Source organism: Kwoniella pini, chromosome 7, assembly GCF_000512605.2.
Source record: "Kwoniella pini CBS 10737 chromosome 7, complete sequence".
Lineage (NCBI taxonomy): Eukaryota > Fungi > Basidiomycota > Tremellomycetes > Tremellales > Cryptococcaceae > Kwoniella > Kwoniella pini.
In genome coordinates, this window is record NC_091722.1 from 714,078 (window position 1) to 736,512 (window position 22,435).

General features: G+C 40.6%; 7 protein-coding genes and 1 non-coding gene across 8 annotated transcripts; 5 read left to right on the forward strand and 3 right to left on the reverse strand.

Moving 5' to 3' along the window:
* Nucleotides 1–43: 43 nt before the first annotated feature.
* Nucleotides 44–3,272, reverse strand: I206_105410 (uncharacterized protein; the record flags this gene model as incomplete). Its single annotated transcript, XM_019155428.1, has 6 exons — nucleotides 44–223; nucleotides 284–628; nucleotides 681–1,182; nucleotides 1,240–1,283; nucleotides 1,337–1,658; nucleotides 1,735–3,272. The coding sequence occupies 6 exons, from the start codon at nucleotides 3,270–3,272 to the stop codon at nucleotides 44–46; spliced, it is 2,931 nt and encodes a 976-aa protein (XP_019011582.1).
* A 964-nt stretch (nucleotides 3,273–4,236) lies between these two features.
* On the forward strand, nucleotides 4,237–5,460 carry I206_105411 (uncharacterized protein; the record flags this gene model as incomplete). Its single annotated transcript, XM_019155427.1, has 5 exons — nucleotides 4,237–4,437; nucleotides 4,526–4,734; nucleotides 4,818–4,883; nucleotides 4,950–5,121; nucleotides 5,209–5,460. The coding sequence occupies 5 exons, from the start codon at nucleotides 4,237–4,239 to the stop codon at nucleotides 5,458–5,460; spliced, it is 900 nt and encodes a 299-aa protein (XP_019011581.1).
* Nucleotides 5,461–5,926: 466 nt separating this feature from the next.
* Nucleotides 5,927–7,057, reverse strand: I206_105412 (uncharacterized protein; the record flags this gene model as incomplete). The annotated part of the gene is made up of 4 exons (XM_019155426.1): nucleotides 5,927–6,236; nucleotides 6,323–6,468; nucleotides 6,571–6,823; nucleotides 6,897–7,057. 4 exons carry the CDS (start codon nucleotides 7,055–7,057, stop codon nucleotides 5,927–5,929), a joined length of 870 nt encoding a protein of 289 aa, XP_019011580.1.
* Nucleotides 7,058–8,077: 1,020 nt separating this feature from the next.
* I206_105413 (uncharacterized protein) lies at nucleotides 8,078–9,931 on the forward strand (the record flags this gene model as incomplete). The annotated part of the gene is made up of 9 exons (XM_019155425.2): nucleotides 8,078–8,097; nucleotides 8,209–8,316; nucleotides 8,402–8,500; nucleotides 8,597–8,915; nucleotides 8,970–9,116; nucleotides 9,180–9,252; nucleotides 9,322–9,430; nucleotides 9,486–9,592; nucleotides 9,651–9,931. 9 exons carry the CDS (start codon nucleotides 8,078–8,080, stop codon nucleotides 9,929–9,931), a joined length of 1,263 nt encoding a protein of 420 aa, XP_019011579.2.
* An 838-nt stretch (nucleotides 9,932–10,769) lies between these two features.
* On the forward strand, nucleotides 10,770–15,800 carry I206_105414 (uncharacterized protein; the record flags this gene model as incomplete). Its single annotated transcript, XM_070203115.1, has 9 exons — nucleotides 10,770–10,900; nucleotides 11,016–11,438; nucleotides 11,561–11,876; nucleotides 11,932–12,780; nucleotides 12,847–13,847; nucleotides 13,912–14,368; nucleotides 14,439–14,576; nucleotides 14,636–14,689; nucleotides 14,760–15,800. The coding sequence occupies 9 exons, from the start codon at nucleotides 10,770–10,772 to the stop codon at nucleotides 15,798–15,800; spliced, it is 4,410 nt and encodes a 1,469-aa protein (XP_070059216.1).
* Nucleotides 15,801–16,716: 916 nt separating this feature from the next.
* On the forward strand, nucleotides 16,717–17,748 carry I206_105415 (uncharacterized protein; the record flags this gene model as incomplete). The annotated part of the gene is made up of 5 exons (XM_019155423.1): nucleotides 16,717–16,820; nucleotides 16,950–17,044; nucleotides 17,110–17,138; nucleotides 17,184–17,568; nucleotides 17,636–17,748. The coding sequence occupies 5 exons, from the start codon at nucleotides 16,717–16,719 to the stop codon at nucleotides 17,746–17,748; spliced, it is 726 nt and encodes a 241-aa protein (XP_019011577.1).
* A 596-nt stretch (nucleotides 17,749–18,344) lies between these two features.
* On the reverse strand, nucleotides 18,345–18,459 carry I206_105416. The gene has a single exon (XR_002021928.2). It is a non-coding gene; the product is annotated as a 5S ribosomal RNA (ribosomal RNA).
* Nucleotides 18,460–20,232: 1,773 nt separating this feature from the next.
* Nucleotides 20,233–22,036, forward strand: I206_105417 (uncharacterized protein; the record flags this gene model as incomplete). Its single annotated transcript, XM_019155422.1, has 2 exons — nucleotides 20,233–20,596; nucleotides 20,688–22,036. The coding sequence occupies 2 exons, from the start codon at nucleotides 20,233–20,235 to the stop codon at nucleotides 22,034–22,036; spliced, it is 1,713 nt and encodes a 570-aa protein (XP_019011576.1).
* Nucleotides 22,037–22,435: the final 399 nt, after the last annotated feature.

Consider the following 22,435-nt stretch of genomic DNA (forward strand, 5'->3'; position numbering starts at 1 on the left):
TCGATTCCATTTAAACTCTCTTTCCCAAAATCCAATCAGGTACCTAAGTTTCATAAGCTGAACTCCTACTAATCCCAGTACTCGTAGATTTTGAGCGAGTGTCAAATTTAAATGCAGGAGATAAAGGTGTTCTAGGTAATGGTGGAATAGGTGAAGATAAAGGTGAAACTGAAGTAGAAGAAGAACGATAAATATAATCTGCTGGAAGCTTATCTCCCAAGACCTATTAATAATAACATCTCAATTAGATCAATGTCTATGATCACAATAAGGTCCCACTAACCTGCTCAAGCTTGGCTTCCCTCTTTCTAGCTAGGCTTTTCTCTTCCTTACTCAATCCTTTATTAGTATCGCCAAGATCAATGAAACTTGCATTATCCGTCACATTTAATGGATCTGTTGAACTTGCTTTTTTTCTAAAGCTCGACGAGCTCAGAGGTACTTTAAGCATTGAAGACCATTTAGACGGTGTGGGCGTTTCTTCAAATGACATGTAAGATTGTTGTGAGGGTGAAGGAGATCTAACGAAATGTGTAGTTTGATGAGATGGAGGTGAATATGAAGGTGCAGTCGGGTTATTCGGATTGAGAAGTTCAGGTGGGATGGGTGCGCCAAAAAGCCGATGTAACTGTACGATATCCGTCAATTGTAGTTCAATTGAGATTCAAGAGACAGCTTACTTTGGTTAATTGCTGTCTCCTATTCTTCCTTATCGATTCCTCTTCGTCTTTCTCACTCAGGGGCCAATTTGTACTATTCATCGTTGTAGCTGTAGTAGGTGTGGTCGGTGAATCAGCTTGAGTTTTGTGCTGATCATCCGGCGATCGATTTATGCCATTTTGAGTACTTTTATTGAAAGAATTGCCCCTGGAGATAGTATGCGCCTCTTGAAGTGAACGCTGAACGTACACCTTTAAATCATCTCTTCCAAAGGCAGTCGAATCACTACCATTTGCCAGTTCTCTTCCACTGTTTAAGCCCAAAGCCGCTTTAGCCCTATCTGCTAATGTGCTTCTCGACCTATTCAATGCAGATTGTGCTGAAGGATCAGGTGATGTATATGACTTGATACGTTGAGGAACAACATCATCTCTTTCCCATTCTGGAGTTCGTCGACCTATACCAGAAGAAGGAGGAGTTTTAGGCCAATTAGCATCATTGTTTTTCGTCATATAGGTAGAGCTTTATTGATTGGATCGATAACGAGCTTCTCAACTTGATTTTCTGGTAATGCTTCACCCAGCATTTGTTCCAATTTTCTGGTTCTTCTTAGCAAAATAGCTCTTTGTTCTGGTGTAAGGTCGTTACGAGCTCGTATGTCAGTAAATCTACCTACATTCACTTTATGTCCAGGTAAAGATGATTGTGTAGGTCTCTTTTCATCTCGAGGCTTTGTCGGCGATGGAGGCAAAAGTGCCGAGAGGGTGTTGATAGAATCGCTCAGAGAAGGGTGAAGAGAAGGTAACGAATCAATAGACGACGATCTCAAATGTGACTGAGCGTGGGATGAAGTAGGAGTAGACAAGAGCGAATCGATATTGGCGACAGTTTGGGATCGACTGTGACTTCCAAAGGACTGGAAAGGGCGATTCTGCGAAGGTGAAAGTGTTGTTGAGGCGGACGCTTTGTGTCCCCTCGGAGGGGGAGGGAGACTAGGACTACGCAGCTCAGGTTGATCAGCTCATAATGTTGAAGAATGCTTTATTCGCTGAGAATCATTCTATAATCACTCACGAACTGCATTTATGCTCAAGAACACCGTCCAGAGCCTTTCTATCCATATCCATTGTGACTCTAGCATTCTCTGCGCCTTCGCCTAGCATTCTCTCAAGCTTACTGGTATTCTTTGTACGTCGTCTCGCACCCGGCTCGTAATCCTCGTCAAGCTCAATCGGAGGTTCAAGTTCAGGAGTATGATCGGTCGGTATGATGTGTCTTTCATTCCTCTCGCTTTGCTTTTTCAGGTGATCTTGTATTTCAGCTTCGCTTTCCTGATGTTTATGCATTGATTTCCCCTTTGGTGGAGCAAATACACCTAAGGCTTTTCGAGCTGCAATAGCAGTATCGTCCAAAGCTCTACCCGAATATGCTGAATTACTTTGAGTTGTTTCTGCAGCTGAAGACATTGATAATGGTCTTCCTCTGGTTCGGGTCGGAGTATGGCTTAAACCAGACTTGATTTTGGAAGGAGGCGAATGGAAAGGATTGATCGTGGAATTGTCGTATGAATTATTTCGTGATGTCGCAACGATACTTGATCTAGGATTCTTGTACCCGAATGTACTTGTGCTAGATCTTCTCTCTGCGTCCGCTTTTTCATCGTTGTCACCTTGAAGTTTATTTAGGTCCATTGGATCGGTAGGTGAATAAACGATCTCTTCTTCTATGGCAACACCGCTTTCGGGTATGGCTGATAAGATGGTCATACCGTTCGATGCTGATGGTCTTCTAAATGGAATTGGAAGGGTACTCAGATCAGGAATATCCGGTACTGTTGAAGGAGCAGAGAAATCAGAGAATATAGTAGTTCTAGTCATGCGTAAAAACGATTTATCCGTATCTTGAGGAACTGATTCTGATGATGCATAAGTCGAAGTATAATTAGTAGGTGGACGATTATGATTATAAGGTATATATGGATGGTCAGCTTGAGATTGAGCCACAGAGGAGGTATCATCCGACCACATCCAATAAGATTGATCCATTCGTCGCTGTCCCGGGCCTGTAAAGTTTCGTTCAGTATCTCTAGCCGAGTTGAAAGCTGATAATGAATAAGGTTGTCCTTCACTGATCTCTTCCACCCTATCATCTTCTACATCAAATGGTGAGGTAGGTGGTCTGGGTGGACGAGGAGGTGATTTCAGTCCAGTTGTTTCCCTTTCGATGGTCCATTCTGGTCCGGTGATCTTAGGTGATGTGGTCGTCTTGATGACTGGTGAAGTAGGTGATCTGTTTGGAAAGTTACTTCGCTCTGGTGTGAGAGGGGGAGAAATTGTTTTACCTCTTATTTTACTCATTTTTTCTGGAGTTAAGAGATTGAGTACACCAATTAGATCTGCTGAAGTTCTTTCGGCGACGTAGGCGGTCTTGACTTCTCTACTAGGCGAAGGGGTATTTGTACTTGGAGTGATTGACGAGTGAGGTGTATCGAGAAATATAGGTAGTTGAAGATTAGAAGAAGATAAAGGACTATCGAATGGATTTATAGAAGTTGATGGTGATGGTATGAGGGAGATTGGTTGACGTGGTGGTCTGATTGGGGAAAGAAGCATGACTTGTCCCCTTACAATATCGTTTAAACCTCGTGCAGACAGATTTAAAGGTGTTTGATTGTTGAGTCTCTTCTACCTTATATCTCTAAGAAGCATACACTTGAAAATTCCATACAACTGTACCCATTTGATGTTGAAAGATAAACGGTTATGGCATCTAGGTAAGATAAACTATTGACTGGACATCAAACACTGATCAGCTACCAGTCCAAAACCAGCTCATGTAAGATCCATCATAATCATACAGGAGATTATACTCACTTCATTTCGTCATTATACTGGACCTGCATAGCAGACAAACTTATACTAACACAAAAAGTGTACTGAGCCGACACTATCACTTGGTATCACTGACCGCTTTTACAGGGGTAAGCACGGTGAAGATACGGTTTCACGACCATCTGTCAAGCTTTTCAATCTTTCTTAGCTCCCAATGGGGGCCGCTATATACATATCGTGTTGTAAAGTCTCAAAGATCAAAGGTATACTTGCACAACCGGCTTCACACTACGTCCTTCGAACTCCCTTCCTATGTCGTGATGCATCTTGACTGTGATGATTGTTCAATCAGGGTTATGATTTACACACGGACACACTAATCAAAGGGAAACACAATCAAGTTGACCGCTCAGACACCCTTCGTCCCAGCTGTCACTTGAGAGCACATAATCACTTTCGACAGTTATTGCTGAGGAACTGGTGCTGAGATGTAGTCAGACACCTGAAAATGTCTGAGAAGAGATCATGAAGCAGTGTCATTTGATAATACGAGGTAATCTCGGTTTCTTAATGCAAGATGTATATTTATTGTCGGTTCAACTCTCGGACAGTTCCGGTGGTTCCGGTGGTTTCGCAAAATCATTCGTATCGATAATTTCAGATTTCAGCGAAGCAAACGCATATTTCAATATTCTTTCGTTTATATACTTCCAAATTCAGTAATATTGAATCCCAACCTCCAAAAATGTCTTGTATTCCCACCAGTATACTTCAGGTGACTTCTAAAGCTGGACCTTCTCGATTAAAGTTCTCTTCAATCCCGATATGCAGGTGTTTTTCAACTTCTATACGTTTAGAATCAGGACATAATAGATGGTCTAAAATAAGACATAAAAAAGGTGCTATAGACAAAGAAAGAGGAGCATTATTTGCCAAATTATCAAAAGTAAGTCTTGTGACTTTGCTTCAACTTCTTAATGGAAGTGCGGGTACCCTTTGAAGGTCGCATAGCTAATCAGAGATTGATAATTTAGGAAATTATAAATTCAATGAAATCACCTTTATCTCCTGATCCAGCATTTAATTCAAAATTAGCTACAGCTTTACAAAGAGCAAAAGAACAAGGATTAAATAAACAAGGTATTGAAAATGCTATGTTACGTGCTAAAAGCGTAAATGATGGTACTGGTCAAAATGTTATATATGAAGCTGTTGCTCCAGGTGGTAAAGTAGTAATGCTTGTGTAGGTGGATCCTTTCAATCATTTGTTCATATCGTTGTGAATTGTCTGTATTGAAGTTCAACTGATGTCTGAATGATATGTAGTGAATGTTTGACTTCGAATTCTGCTAGAACTGTAAAGAGGGTGAAAGAGATTTTATCGAAAAATGGGTAAATTATATGAATGTGAGAAATATCTTGGATATATATAGCTAAAACTTTCACGTGAAATGATAGTGCACGTACATCACCAGTTTTGTTCATGTTTAATAAACAAGGATTGATAACTCTACGTCCGGAAACAACATCAAGAGAAGCAGGATATGATCATTTATTTGAATTTGCCGTTGAAGGAGGTGCGGAGGATGTAAGAGAAATTGAAAGTGAAGATGGAGTGATGGAGTACGAGGTGAGCTTATCTGTATTAGAATTTCAGGATTCTACATTGTATTTCTCGACAAATAGAGAAAAATCAATTTTTGATAATGATTTATAGATCACGACATCAACTTCGAAATTATCATCACTTACAAATCTATTTTCGAATCTACCTCATTCAAATAATTATTCAATCCAATCATCAGATTTAGTTTATATTCCTATCGATCCATTAAAAATACTTGAAGAAGGAGAAGAAGATAAAGGTGAAGGTATAAATGAAGAAACTTTTGAGAGTGTGATGAAGATTGTTGATTTGTTAGAGGAAGAAGGAGATGTAGTGAAAGTTTGGACTAATTTAGAAGATTAGGTGGTGAACTCGCTTGTAGTCCCGAGCCCGTGGCCTGCTGGGAACAAGTGCGTCGATCATAAGCTGTTTGGTATAACTGCATGTCATTCAGCACAGAATGAACAATATTAGATATGTTGTAAAATCAGAAGCATTTTAATCCTGCATGCTAAAACTGCTCAATACCTATTACCTCTACATTGTGATTTCAGCTTAGCTCGCATTCATGTATCAGAAACGACCAACGAGCGCAGGCAGCCACGAGATGTTAAAGGGGGAGTTCGATCATTGGTGCTATCAGTGTTAAGATAAAATTGATACATTCGAATCACCTCAGCAATCGTTTGATGCATTTGATATCGACCAATCCCCTTCCTTATCATTCTTACGTATACTGTAAATCTGCTTGAAACCTCAAACTAAAGCTAAAATTCGATATCATCCTCTTTGACGTTCGACGGTCATTCAATGATGATTGTGGCGCCGCTTAAAGCCATCTTGCACCGCCATAAGCTCTTGCACCTACAATTCCAACAACACCTAAACCAACGGCACCAAGAAGTCTTGCCCAACCTTCACCACCTCCACCTCCAAGACCGTTCAAAGCTTTAGAAGCAAGTTGATGTTGACCTACAGCAACTCCAAATAGATCATAGGCGATACAAGTACTGAATAAAAGTGGAGCTTGAAGAGCTGTTATTGCTGAAAGTAAAGGTGTAGCAATTTGAACCAATAGGTTGGGAGCAAGTGCTGGGAAGTATGCTGCAGTCAAATTGTGGAAGAAATCGAGAACTCCGCTATTTTCGCATTTACAGGTCAGCTAGTGCCAAAGAGTGCTTATATGTTGATCCTGTTGGATTGATACTGAAGTAAATCCACTTACACTCCCGCAAAAGTGATGTTGACCGCATTGGTCAATTTAGATTGGTATGTCTTTGGAGCTGAATCTCTAAGAGCGAAGGTGTAGTATAGTTGAGTAAGGGAATTGATCATTACTAATACATTTGATCCTTTAAGGTTGTTCTTGTTCTGCGTGAGGATAAGTAGATTCATTAGCTTTGTTCTTAAAAAGGTTAAAGTAAACTGATTTTTAAAAGGAAAGAGATTGAAGATAACCAAACAATTACTCACCCAGAATAACATCCAGACGGCAATACAAACATTACCTAAAGCGTACCAAGGTACATATCTCAAAGTATTACCTTCAACTTGTCTATCTGATCTATATAATTCTCTAAGCCAAATTAATTGAAGAACTTGTTGAGGTGTAAAAAATCCTGCAATCGCAAATGGTTGAGGTGAAAATGAACATGGATTAGCATCATGAATATCTTTCATATTTGGTGAAGAAAGCATTCCATATAATTGACATGCGAAATCAATTCTATATAACCCAAAAAAAAGTCGAATCAGTATGCTTTTATAATTAAAACTTTCGATTAAGCAAATCAGCTCACATGAAAGAAGCAGGTGCGATAACCCGAGCGGTAGAAAGTGAAACTCCCATATTAGCTAAAGGAAAATTTGAATTTGGTTGATGAATATTTTCGTCTGATTCAGTTGTAGGTATAGGTAATAAAGGTTCTGTTGAATTCCTTCTTGGATCGGGAATTGACATAACTATATTATACAGTAAATATATATATGTATGTATATATTCGAAATGAGTTATTTTTCACACCTGACCGATCATGTCTTAATCATTTAATAGAGGCTTATATCCCTTATTGAGGGCTCTGGAAATCGAGCCGAAAGAACGCGTATGCATATGTTTCCAACTTTACTCGATGACCGCATAAATCAATCAACTGATACGATGATTATAACATAATAGTTCAATTACTGGAATATGAATTTGTGATAACTATCAAACCCGCTAAAGATCTTGAGAAATACGACGATCGAATAACATTAAAGTGAGGTCATACATCCGTGCCTTGTCTCAAAGGAAGTGAGGGGTAAAACGTGGGGTAGTCACCTAAATTGGGTATAGTTTTACTTTATATAGCGTATCAAGATTGATTCGACTCTTCATGCAACTGAGTACGACCGGTGGTATTAAGATGTACTGATCGACTTTTATATCCTTGCGTTGCTTTCGTTTAGCAAAGTATTATTGTAGGACTGATTGAAAAAACTCCCATATATACCGGGATGATATTACATATTCGTTGTTCGTTATTTGACGTTCGGACCGATCAAAAAGCGGCGATTTCCGATTAAATCGGATAACTAAATGGTTGTGTTATCAAGCAACTTCGTTTACTTCTCTTAAATGTAAGAACCAGTCAACTATATTTCCTTACTTTAAATTTATCCTTCTAGGACATTTCCTTTCTTCTTCCGAATCACTCTATCACTCTGCTCTTTGTCTCTCGAAATTGCTCAAGATATCATTGAGAAGTCAAAAAGGAGAAAAGAATTAAGAAGAAGGATTTGGTGAATGAGAATCCTTTTCAATTCTCGTACACTATTCAGTGGTCTTCCGACAACAACAAGAATATTCAGACTTTTCAACAAAACACCAAAACTTCTAGACAATTCAATTATATTGACAGGATATCCACTAAAAAGCAATTTCAAATATCGCAATTATCACTCTACTCCAATCAGATCACACCAGCAGAAATCAGTCTATATGGGAGATAACATCGTAAAGTAAGTTGATAGGTGTATTTCCTTTACCTATATACCCCGCTTGTACAAGCGGATGATATACTACGTTATTGTATGATATCTTAGGGATTAAGCTTACACAGTTTGCTATAGCTTCTATGCGGGTCAACCCCCCTTAAATAGGGTAGCTTTTCAAAGGCATTCTAGCGAAATCATGAATAAGCATTTACATGATTCTAAGACTAAATTCTTGATCTTCAAGTAAGTGGATTTCCTACCACTAGACCACGAATATCAAATCTCATTGTCGAGATAAGGTCATGAGCTGACTATGTTCGTAACTCAGAGAGGGGCGGCCTTTAATGAAGAGGGGCAGCGCTGGAAAAGTGCTTTACCTATCGAAGGTTCAAATAGGTGATAGATTAGGAGAAGAGTTCGGCTCAGCGTCAGTCAATCCTACATCTCGCTGCTTCGGGGATTATGCTCTTTGCATACTCTATATCGTTCACTCTTGAACTTGTACTTATCACCCTTTTCGCAGACCCCCGAATGCCGCATCAGATACAAAGAAAGCATATGAGACTGCTCGATTACCTCAAACGCAACCGGCGTTAGTATTTCTAGGTATAGATGATCGAGAAGCACCAACTACCAACGAATCAAGCGTAGTTGATCACCATAATCCGCAAGGAACACCTTATTTCGCCCTTGATGTCGGTTCGGCTGAATGGGAATCGCTTATTGAAGAATTAGGTGGAGAATGGGGTGATGCAAGATCTGCAGGAGGTTCAATGCATGTATGGGATGCTGGTGTATATGCACAAGGAAGAGCGCTTATAGATTGGAATGTAAGGAACAAGGTGAGTTACCAATGAATTCTGTAGTGAGCTGCGTTGATCCGTACTCTTTGGCAGTTTTGTCCGGCTTGTGGCTCTCCTACGTATTCGCTTTGGGCAGGATGGAAGCGAAATTGCTTAACATCAGTTCAGCCTGTCGAAGGTAAAGAACCTTGTTTCTCTACTAAGGGATTGCATAATTTCGCTTATCCACGAACGGATCCTGTGAGTCCGGCTTCTTCCTTCTCGCTTGTTAGCATGTCTGAAATCCTGACACGATGTATGTAGGTCATAATCATGGGTATTTTAGATTCTACTGGAGAGAAGATGTTACTCGGAAGACAGAAATCATGGCCTAAGGGTGAGTCCTCGGTCCAAACAGCATAGTCTCAGGTCACCAATCTCCAGCTGATGTGTCATACCATATTAGGTATGTATTCTTGTCTGGCTGGTTTCATCGAGCCCGGAGAAACGTTTGAGGATGCTACTCGCAGGGAAGTCTTGGAAGAAGCTGGTATTGAAGTTGGTCCTGTGCGATAGTGAGTCGTTTTGAAACAGATCGAAGAATGTAAGCTGATGGGGTCTTGGATGCAGTTCGTCAAGTCAGCCTTGGCCTTTCCCATCTAATTTGATGGTTGGTACATTCGGCCGAGCGAAAGACGGACAGACCATACGGTTAGATCTAGATAATGAACTTGAGGGTATGTTTTCCTTTTTTATAACCATTTTCTCGACCGAGAGCTAAGTGAATTGTGATAGATGCGCAGTGGTTCCCTAAAACTCAGATCAAATCATTGATCGCTTCGCCGACTGGATCAACGTTCTCCAAAAAGGATTACAAGCAACTTGAAGATGCCACTCAGCAGAAAGCAGATCAAGAATCTTCCGCAGCTTTAGCTCCTTCTGAAAAGACCCCTGAAGAGCTTGCCAGCAGAACAACAGAGTCAGGATTGACTAAAGTACCCCCTTCTACTGCCATCGCTGGTCAGTTGATCAGACAATGGGCTGAGGGTAGTTTGGAATTGGTCAGTAAACTTTAATCGAGAATGAGTGGTTTGGGCCTCTTAAAGGTGAATCGAAAGGAGCGTTAGACTTAGGGGCGACTTTTGGAATATGGAGTATATTAATGTAGAATGTTGTCGATTGATGTTGATCGTCATCAAGGGGGCGTTGATGGCCATACAGGAAGATATATAGTGAATAATATCGATGCATAGAGGCTCAAAATAAAATACATCCACAATATAGGTAATAACAGCTTGTAAGGATGAATTGAAATGGGTGAAACCACGTTTTGCCACATTTACCCCGGAAATTGAGTAAATGATCTTGCCCTATACATACTCATATAAGCGGCCGAATGCGATGACTTTGTATTAGATATCTTGATAAGTAAAAGTGAAAGAAAGTACTTTTAATAATCATTTAAACTTTAGTTGGAATCTCTTGAGGTTCAGTGAATGGATACATACTACTTCATTTTCTTTTCTTAATCATTGACTGGATACACAGGAGAAAGATTTATTATCAATGACGAATCAATAACAATAATAAAATTTGAATCATTCGCCTTTCCTTTCTCTTATTTTTAGATTATAAACAAATCATAAATCTCAAGCACGCGAGTAAAATCATTTGAATTTCTATTCGAAACTTCTTTGGCATATCAACTTCAATTCATCTTCATAATTCTACTATAATCTTGGCGAACCTAGATATTGCGGTTGACAAGAACTTTTGCGAACTTTCATTCGGAAAAAAAACAAGGATTCAGCATATTTCATTAAGACGAATATAACGAAGATTATCAAATTATCTTTCTTAATCTACTATTTAAAGCTTAAATATATCAAAGTAGAAAGCTTGAATCACATCAAGATGTTGTGGAGATTCAGTTTCGCGTCAAATTCGACGTTAGATGCACTCTTAACTCGAGATATACCTCCTTCAATTGAAGAGATATTAGATGAACAAGAAATTTTGAATGAATGTAAAGCCCAAAACAACAAGTAAGCAGATATTTATCTATTACAAATCATTGTTAATTATGATCATCCACCACCACCGCCACCCTCCTCCTGAGAGAAAGGAGAGAAATGCTTATATACAACTCCTTATCCACAGGCTTATGTCATATTTATCGAAAGAAGAATCTGTAAAATCTCTTTTGACATGGGTAGTAGCTGGTTTAGATGAATTAAATCAACAAGCTAAAGAAGCAGATGATCAATTGATGAATAAAGCTTTAACTTCAACGGACTTCTATCCTTCTTATAAACCTTCTTTTCAATCTTTATCTATACCAGGTAATGGACCGAATAGTCCACCTTTAGAACCTTCTCTTTCATTGGGACCTCCTTCAAATTTAGTTAGTGTTGATTTGAGTGAAGATAAACAAGATCAAATTGCAGATATGGCTCAACATAACAAAGCAGAAGTATATAACGGTCTAGGTGATGATGATGATCAATTTATAGGATCAGATGTAGGATTGGGAAAGGGATTAAGGAGGAAATCTGAAGCTGAAGAAGATGTACAACGTACAAGGTTAGTCAATTCTTCAGATTGAAGTCACAACCTTTGTTCCGACACCTCTATAGGTGATTGTGCCATGATAATCTGGAACCGCCTCGGATATGAACGGTGACTGACCGACCTATACAATTTAGGTATCCTACTTTGGCAACGGAAATACTATGCTGTGCCGAATTATGGTCGATGTCAGAAACAATAATACATCATTCCGATTACCTTTTAGCACCGTTTTGGGATGCAGTACTACCTCCCTTGGATGTTGATGATCCGAAGGCAGAGCCAATTGTAGCTCCGTCCACGACAACGTCGCGTCAACGAGCCGGAGAGAAAGAAAGAGCTAGAAACGAGTTTTGGAGCGATAAGGACGAAGAACGAGATAAGAAGAGAGAAGTGATTAGGGGTATGTGGGTCAGAGTCAATCAGGCATTGTTAGCTAAGAGGGCTCCTGAGGTGAGTGGTACATAACAAGGTATGTCCACGAGGGAGAAGACTAATGAGCGTTTAGATGATACGGTTTATCCAATCAATACCGAATCTCGTTGAACGTGTAGTAGCCCGTATAGCAAGTCCTGCGATTCAAGATATACTCATAAAGATAATATCTGCAGAAGAGGGTGGTGGGAATGGAGTGATAGAATGGCTGGCAGATCAAGGTCTAATCAGTCGACTTCTTGAATTTCTTTCTCCCCACTATCAAACTTCTCTCCATACAACCGTTGCTGATATCCTTAAATCGATAATTCATTATTGTACTCCAACGCCTTTCAATCCACAGGGAGGAAATACGATGGAACAACAAGCAGGACAAGGTCAAAATACTGGTTCAAGGGATAATCGACTAATTAGAGATTTGATGTCGGAGTCGAACGTCAAAATGATAATAGGTTTCATGTTGGATGATTTAGCGTTGACTGATAAAGACTGGAAAGGGGTAAATGCTGAAAGTGAAGAATCGGAAGAAACGGCAGAATTCACATCATCGCCTTTAGATCCATTCATCGTGCATCCTTTACCCTCGATCGCATCTGCAACTTCATCTTTGACGAATATTTGTTCAGTATTAGTAGAAGTGATACGTAGAAACAACTCAGATTTCTCAGAACCCCATTTGTTTCACACTCTGCGGAATCGCTTGATGAGCGTAAGAATGCAACCTAACGGAAATGGTAACGGCAACCATGACGTAGAGATGGAGACTGAACAAGAGAAAGAAGAGAAAGATAGGAGGAATATGGAGGAGGCTTTAGCTGATATGAGTTCCAAAATGGGTATTGTCCATTTGGGCCATCTACTGGATCTGATAAGTCAGAAATTTGACAAGCTACACCAATTTGTCAAATCACCCAGGTCACAGGTATGTCGCATGGCCTATAGCATTATTTACGATTTTGACTGATTTTGATCCATTTCATATTCGAAGGATCGGGCTGCATCCGCTGCTCAACCGAAACCTTTGACTTTAGAAAGATTTCGCATACTGGAACTCTACGCTGAGCTGCTTCATAGTTCGAATATGTCCATACTCAACCGTACGCCCGGTACGGGACCTACCTATACTGAAGAAGGTATACTGTCCGGTGGATTAGAAGGATTAGAAGCTCTCGGAGAAGCGATTGATGGGGATCAAGCTGGAGAAGATGATACTCAGAATGAAGAGGATCAAGTTACTCAAGCTAGGGAATTACCCGTCTCATGCGGTTCCACTGACGCCTCTTTAACTGAATCCGAGGACGATGTCACATCAGATGACGAGGAAATGTTGGAAAATATCGATGTGGACGACGTAAATGACATTACCCCGTCGAACTCACCTTCAGCATCTAAAGTTCTCAATCTGCCCAGCTCGAACGATTCTTCTACTCCAACATCGACCTTGAATGTAGATGTACCTCCACCTCCTTCACCCGCTGATGTAGAAAGGTTAAGGGATGTTATGGGTATAGAATCGAAACCAACCAGTCTATCAGTCATCTCAGAGCTTGGAGGTGGATCGAATATAGCAATAGCGAATTCATCAACTGCACCTTCAATCGAATCTTCTTTGGATATCGATGTTACAGAACAAGAATCCGATGCCATGGCCAATTTACCTGAACCAACTATTGCGCTTTCCACTGCCAATTCGACGTCAAAGCCAATTCCACCGCCCATAAAAATTGTAGAAGACATATCGAAATTTGCACCGGGTGATAAATTGAAAAAGCAATATATCAATAATTCAGTCATACCGGATGTGATTCGACTTTTCTTCGATTACCCAAACAACGATTTCATGCATCACGTCGTCTATGACATACTTCAGCAAATCCTCAATGGAAGATTAGGACCTGGATTGAACAGTGAACTTGTGGTAGAATTGATTGTTAAAGCGGAATTAGTGGAAAGGGTTTTGGATGCTCAGCGGCTGAATGATCGATTGACGTGAGAAATCATTTTCTTCTAAGCACGTTCGCTATTTACATCGCTAATCAGATGCAACTTATAGTGCTCAGCCCAGAACACCAAGATTAGCCTATATGGGTCACATAACCCTTATCTCGGAAGAACTTGTTAAATTTTTTGCTCGATGTCCACCGGATTTATACGAACGAATAAAGGATTCTTTCATCCCGTCAGAATGGGAAGCATTTGTGGGTTCTTCGCTGAAAGAAGCGAAAGCAAGAGATTCGAAACCACTTGCAGGGGGAAAACCGATGTCAAACAATACCAATGGCTCAATGTCAGAACATGATGGAATCTCCTCCATGAATAGGGGAGGCTCTAGAGACGACGAGTCAAGTTCAGATGAAGAAGATGATCAAGATCGAGAACAAGTTGTTAAATTTGGTGAACCTCTAACAAGAACTAGTGCTGGAGATGGATTCATAAATAGAGGCGGTGGAAACGATGAGTTTGATCAATTCGATGAAGATGATCATGCAGATGAAGAAGGAATGGACAGAGTGAGTCGACCCTTGACTGCACAAAATGTCTGTTTCAACAAGAACTAATCATGAGGCTGAATGTTAACAGTTCTGGAGAAACTCGGGCGTGGGCCTAGACAGAAGGCCGACCGATTCGTCCGATGATGATGACGATGCGGATTGGTTACAGCCCACTTCGCATTCCGGCTGGGCTAACAATGCGAGCAACGACGATGATGACTTCGGAGTGAGTGCATCGCATATTGATATGAAAAAGTCTTATTAGCTGATGCGCTATTTCTTCAGGCTTGGGAAACTGCTGGTCCTAGTCGTCAAAATGGCACGGATGACTTTGATGATGTAAGTTTCTGGAATCTGCTTTTCGCATTTCTTGATCGCGTGTCGTATTGACCTGCGATCACACACCTAGGGCGATGGATGGGGTAATTTCACATCTGGCTCACCATCATTCGCCTCACCCAATCCTGTCCATGATCCTGATGCGAAAGATCCGTTCGCGGACGACAACGACGCATTTGACGACAACTTTGAAGCGAAATTTACTCCTTCGGTAATACGTGCCGAACCTCCCTCACAACAAGCACAGTCCCAAGCTCATGTCAATCAAGTCAGCGAGATACCCCTGACACCTCGAGATTGGGCGGAACAATTCGATAGAGCTTTCAGGGAGGGTGGTGATCCCGCTACGGCAAATCCTGACGAACATGGTGTAACAGCTATAGTCGTTCCTGAGGATGACGAAGACGAGGACGAGGACGATATCGCGGAATCAGGTGGTAGACGAATGTCCATGTCTGCCGGTACGAATAGTTGGACTTTTGAAGGTGATGATGAAGGTGTTGATCTACCTCCGACCGAATCACCTACTATACCTCAAATACCAGGTTTTGAAAATCAGGATCCAACAACATCATTCCCTGCTCCCCCGAGTAGAAGCGAAAATACGATGCCTAAAGAAGCTGTTTCATCACCTCAACCTGTATCTCCTCGTCGACAAACCGGTGCAGCAGCACAATTTCAAACCACATCATCCGCTCCAATTCCTCTTAATTCGAGTATATCAAATCATCCTTCCTTAACAACAAGTCCAACATCCTCACCTCTCGCGAAACCTATAAATATTCCTCAACGTAAATTATCACGTGGACACGCTGCTCATCCTGGACATCCATCAGGATCAGGATCTTTCGATTCAAATTCCTCAACAACAACATCAGCTTCTATTTCTTCATCTGCGTCATTTGAAAAAGCCTTTTCGCCACCTGATCCAAGTTTGGTTGCTGCAGCTTCAGAAGATTCACCACTTGGTCCAGGTGTATCACCTGATACTAAAATAAATCATGGTTTACTTGAAAGAGAAGTTGATGGGAAAATGGTAAGAGTTCCTCAAGATGAAATTGTAGAAGCTATAGAAAGGGCTCAAGATGATTTAGTGATTGACGATGATTAGCTTCAATCAAAGGTGTATTGATTTTGTTCGCGGATCTGAGGAAAGCATGATGATTTAGAGCATTAAAGTATAATGCACACTATTTGATTGATTAAGGGCATTGTCTTAGATCTTCTTTCAATAGCATTTTTTTCCAATTCTACAGATTTTCACTTTCTTAACTGGATTTGTTATTTAGATGATCGATTTTATAACATTTGTAACAACATCATCAAGCATTGATCAAACATGAATGAATTGGTCCCATCAAAACCTGATATCGGGATCATTTTTAAGGCTAAGCAGAATTGAGAATTGCGATCTGATCGTATGTGCTCATCGTAAGAACAGCAGCTGATAAGTTATGTGTTGATTTATACTCGTATCACTGATTGATGGTGATCTTTGGGTAGGCTTGGTCAATCTATAAGTGGAAAGCAGATGATTCTTAAGTACGTCAATGTTCTGACGATCTGTGTAAAATAACACCTTAGTATTCCGTATGCGAGCTATTGATCTGGGTATTCATACAAGTGGGAGTAGCCTTAATGACTCAATCAATCTAAAATACACTGATCTTGAAAGATGAATTGATCTAAGCTGAAAAAGGTAATTGAGGCGACCGATTAATCTCACAGAAACAGATTGTCATCGATTAGCGTCTGTTAGTTATACGATAACCGAGCAGAGGACGTATTGATTGGAAATTATAAGGCAAAAAGCGCAGCATGTCAATCAGCAAGATTGTTTTCTTTGTCTACAATTCCTCTGCTAAATTAGTATCTTCTGTCTTCAATTCATCCTCTTGGCGAAATTTTTTGACAGTAAATCTCATAGCTCTAGAATTAACGTAAAGCTTTTCCCGAAAGAGTATCGTTTACGCTACACCAACCCATCCACTCCTTGACTTTTCCTCTACCTTGAGAGCGACGACGATATGATTTTGGTTCGCTTGGCACTTTTCGTACTATTTTTGACTCGTTTGGATCTCGTTTATTGTGATACGTGCGAACCGATCACAGCAACAGCTACCGCCACTCAGTAAGTCTTTGAAATCCAACTCACATTTCGGATAAGTATATGAAGCGGATGTGAAACATCGGTAGAGACTGCAGCAAACCAACGCTCGGAACAATGAAGTTTCTGAAACTGATGCGGTAAATCATTCAGGACCGCCACGGTCACCGGTCCGACCGTTGTTACCGTGACAACAACCGTTCATGTAGTCCAGTGTACTGAGACTCAATCACACACTACGACCATTAGTGAGTATCGACTTGATGTTTTTGGATATTACAAAGAATGTGGATTGACTTTTGGTGATTTTCAGCCGATCATCGAAGAACGGATACATACACGGTAAATCATGCGAGAGAAAGATTTGGGATTAACAATTTCGTATAGACCACTACTCGTACTCCGACAGTCACGAGGACCAGTACAGTAGCCACCCATCATATTACAGTAACTTCTCCAGGTAGAACAATCTTTGTACCTTGTCCTACAACACGAGTTGGAAGTACTGAAGATGAAAAAAGACAATGGGCAGATAAAAATGGTTTATCAAATTCTAAACGACTACAACTAGGTTTACCTCTTGCTAAACCACATTACAAAAAACAAGTTCAACCTAGCGATAGGGTTCCGGGTCGAAATAATCGAGTGATTGCTAGTTGTACACCTACATACATTACTGAAACCGAGACTAATAGGATCACAACAACACTTATTCCTACTACGACAGTGACTACCACTAGTTGTGCTTGGACTACTACCAAAGATACAACAAGTAAGTCTAGTTTTCTCTCTGCGCCGATTAATATCGCTTCCTGCTCATGATGATGACACCCGAACAGGTTACGGTAGAACAACCGTCACGGACACATCGACTCATATCCAGACGAGAGTTGGTCCAGCCACAACTACCATCCAGCCAGTCACGACTACGCAAAGTATGTACATGTCCTAGTTGATATACCAAGGATTCCCTATGGATTGAAGGAGGACTGAGTTGACTTACTTGTTCTTTCAACAGCCTCGACTGTCTATACTACAGTATATAGAACTCATCCTTGTAATTGAAACATCGCATCCCGCACGAAATGAATTAAGTATAAGCATGTTTACAGGCAAATCATACCGTAATTCTAGTGTAATTATTGTTCCTCCATGTATTGTAGATTGTTATGCCTTGCCCGTTCAGCATTATCCACAGATCCGGAATCAAGATCAGCAGCATCACAATCAAATACATCGAGATACGAGGAGTAAAAAAGCGTTCCACGATCTCGGCTAAGTATCATCAGTACTCTTCGGAAAGGGGTTTTAATTCGTATACTCCAGCAGCATAAAATTGTCCGACAAAACAGATTTCGCATGTTCCTGAAATAAAAGCTTGGATCTCCATTTGATCGGAGGATAAAACTTGATTAAGAGTCCTTTGATCCGGAAATGGCGCTAAAAACGCTCCGCTATGCCTATCGACAGTTCTCCAATGTTAGTAATTTGAGTATTGATCAAAAGGCAACCCATCCAAAAAGTATGATAACTGTAGAACAAAGCAAAAACTACAGCACCCGGGATTCCCAAGTGGTCCCCCACCTTGGTACTAACCGAGCGATATCCAACTTAACTGCGGGGAGCAGACGGGACCCGGTGCTTTCTGGATTCTATGGCCGTAGATGAAGATACATGCTCATTGTATGTACTATATAGTGACAGCAGCCGCCTTTGAAAAGATTTGATGGTACCTGTCTCCTACTGCCTTTGGGTATGGAATACCCTTCCTTTGTGTGTGTGTGTGTGTTCAGGTTGCAATGCTCGAATTTTGCGAGGGTCCAAATATCCTCGGCATGCTTGGCAGCGAGAGTGACATGGTTATTCATGGATCACATACCTGGGTGACATTAAATGCATCGTGAACAGTCTCGCGTGCTCAGAACACGATTAAGTGTAAGTATCCATATTCAAGAGGACTAAAAACCTACCTACCCTACGAGGTGAAAATTGAGTTAGGGCTAAAATGCGCCATTGTCGATCCCGTGTTAAGGGTAGAAATTTCAAAGTGACCTGTAAAATTCATGTCGTTCATTTGGTCGCGTAAAAAACTATTCAAAATATAATTACGATTAAGACATAAGCCGCCATCCCGTGTTTCTCCTCCATTCGACCTATTATGCTTCATTCAGTTAGTTGGCATTTGCAACGTATCTTTTATAATCGCGGTGTATTGATGAATGACTAGAAATTACAAAAAATCCGCGAGAACGCTTTCACGCCCGCATGCTAGTCCCGATTGCATCATTCACCTTGGCATCCTCCTTATAGGCCAGACAACCGCTGCTTTGTTGTTTGAATGATCATCAACTCGTTTACACTACGTGTATTGTCTTCTCGGAAGCAGTAGAGGTTACCCCGAGGGTTCACAGTGAGACAAGGGTGATAGATTAAGTAACGTCTTAGTGAAATACAATATCGGCAAAACACGGTTTTCTATTGCATTTAAACGTAGTATTGCAATTCCAGCTAGAACTAAAGCCACAGACACGTTGCGTGTCATGATCGTAACATTTACCCTTTGTTCATCTATTCAAGATTATTAACTGTGACAGGATGAGGAATGATTGGCAATAATTGTTGAAGATGCTTAGGATTAACGACCGAACCATCTGATTCAGGCAATGAATCATGATTCAGTCACGATCATATGTGTCTTACCGAAAGTCTACGGATGTCTAAGTTAGATTGGGTTATCACTTTACGAAAATCATGATTCCTTGCAATGCTACATGGGCACCTGTTGATGAACATATACTCTGATTAGCCATTCAACCAAACGAGTCGTCTGGGATCTTGTTTTGTTTTCCCTTTTACTTTTCGCCCTGTTGCATATGCTGCAATTTGACAAAGTTGTTCCGAGGTATATACCCTGTCCTGCTATATCACTCATGAATTCAAAATCGAATAAAGTATTTATCGTATAACTCAGAAGAAAGGTGGAGATTCATCAATTTTGACTGTTTTTGGTACCGGGTTCCTTGATAGGGGTTTCCCAAGGGTTAGGTGGATTTAAGCTGTCATTCGGGAAAGGCTTTATTCAAATCTCTAAAATTCCCGGTAAGTCACATTTCCCGCTTGTTCCCTCTTAAATTCATTTTTCGTGATGATCTCATCGATCTCATTTTCAAAGCACTGCATATTTAATATCTTGATAGAAAAGAGGTGGCACAGCTTTTGATTTATATACTAAACCATTCATTCCCATTCAAAATGTATCAATTGACTAATGGAAGGTTAATTGTGAATATGTGACTAGATAGCTAAAAATCAACCTGATTTCACCGAATTCAGTATTTCCGTTTTTATTGCCTTACATCGACCTTGGCTCAGATCACAAAGCAGGTTCATCAGAGGGATCTCTTCGGTCCATTAGAAGGTATATCAAGGAGTCAAGATGTCAATTTCAGGCCAACCCACATCACCTGTCTTATTGAACTCATCCTTCTCACAATTGGATTACTTCGCTACCGGTAATTCAGGACCCGTTTTCACATTAAATTTGACCACTTTCCCTACTTCTTCAGCGAATCCCAACCGCTTATCGACTCCTGAACAAGGTAGATCACCTCCTCCTGATCCAGTCAGCCATATCACATCAGTTGAGCTCGACGGGAACTCACCTCAAGTCCTCTCGTCACCCAAATCAGGTGTGAAAAAACTCAATCAAAGAAGATCTGTGCAATTCGGGAAAGAAACGGAAAAATCAAGTGTCAATTGGGCCAGACCCCTCAGAGTAGAACAAGATCCCGCTATCTCGAGTGAGTTTTACATAACGTGAAGCTTCGAAATCCCCTTGCGCAAATTGTTCATCCATAAATAACTTTATGGCTAATATCCCGTATTGCATAGTGCGAATTTTTGGTGCTTCTTTACAGAGAAATCGAAGGCTCAATAGATCACCTGTACCTTCACCTTCTTCTTCAGATGACGAGCCACTAACGCCCAGTCCTGTTACGCCGTCTGCAGATGATGCTGTACAGATACCGCACAGAGGGTGGAGCGTATATCCTTCAGCTAGAGGTCTGGGTGTTAGCGGAGTAGCAGAATGGGATGATGCACCGGAGGCTCCTCTAGAGGAATCTATTTTAGACAAGATACAAGACTTCGGATTTGATTCCTTGGGCCTCCCTTTGTCAACTTCATCAATCTCAACCTTAACTCCACCACCGCCGCCAAAGAAGCATATTAAGTCAAACTTACCGAGATCGATTAGTAAACCTATAATTTCACCATCAATACAACTTTCCTCAAAATCATCTTCGTCCAACTTACGTATATTAGCTACTTCTCAATCGCTAAACTCATTCTCATCTCCCTCAAATTTACAGGAACTGCGAAACTTGCGTCAAGCTGCGGTAGTATTGGAAAATGAAGCGAAAAAGCCTATACATATGTATTGTTCAATCAATTCTTCTCCTTCATTCAACCAAATAGGTCAAAGAGAAAGGAAAATAAAAAGAAAGGCTGTACCTAGTATAGCCGAATCTGACATTATCGACCTTTACGCCGGATCGACTTCTTCTCAATCTTCCACCTCAACCTCACCCAATTCTACGCTAGCTACACCGGATTCTTCAGCTTATTCATCCTCTCCGATCGGTAGTTTGACTTCTTCATGTTCTTCTTCTACTTTAACATCATCTGCTGATGCTGAAGATGGCGAAAGAAAAAATTCTTCAACAGATACACCAGATCCAATACTGATATCAAGGCAACTACCAGGTATGGGAATATCAATTTTCACTCAACACAAAGAACTATACAAAAATCATATAGCAACTAGATCAGTCATTGAAGTTTCACCTAGAACATCCTCATTAGACAGCAAATTCAACGATCACGCTGGCAATCTCACGACAAATCATCCAAGAATCCAATCGTCCCCACCTATGGCTTCACCTGCCAAATTTCAATTAGAAGAAAGTATAAATTTGAAGTCTTCAACCTCAACTCGCTCGACATCATTCGATGTACAACAATCTACTGATACGACAACAGACAGTCCTCTAAGTGCGAGTCAGACCGAATATTTCCTTTCTTCTGTGGAAAATGCATTTAAGAAATTAGAATATGAACGAGCCGAAATTGAACAGCACAATAATAGTAATACCGCTAATCCTGGTCAAAGTAAACACAAAAGGGGTATTTCGAGATTTTTAACGACGAAGAAAAATTCATTAATGGCATCTACATCTTGAATACCTGAGAAAAATGTCTAGGATATATATATCCCCTGGGGAAGCAAGATAAAATAATCTCATTATAATCAATTTTTCCTATGATATCCATTTGTTGTATACTCGGTCATACCATATTTTGGACTTTTAGTGTATATATTTCTTTGCATGCATCACTGAAATGTGATAGTCAACCAATCTTGCTGAGCGTTCAGATGTGATCTGCAACCTTTTAGGCTACTAAATTAATTTCGTAAGGATTTCGAATATAGAACACCGAGATTTTACCGTACGGCCGTTGAAGCGGAATTTGCAACTTGTCTACGAAGGCTTTCGGACCGGTCGTTATCACTCATCTTGACTCTCGCTTCTCATTTGGTATCTACACCTACGAGTAACTCCGGTAACTTGACCAGATGT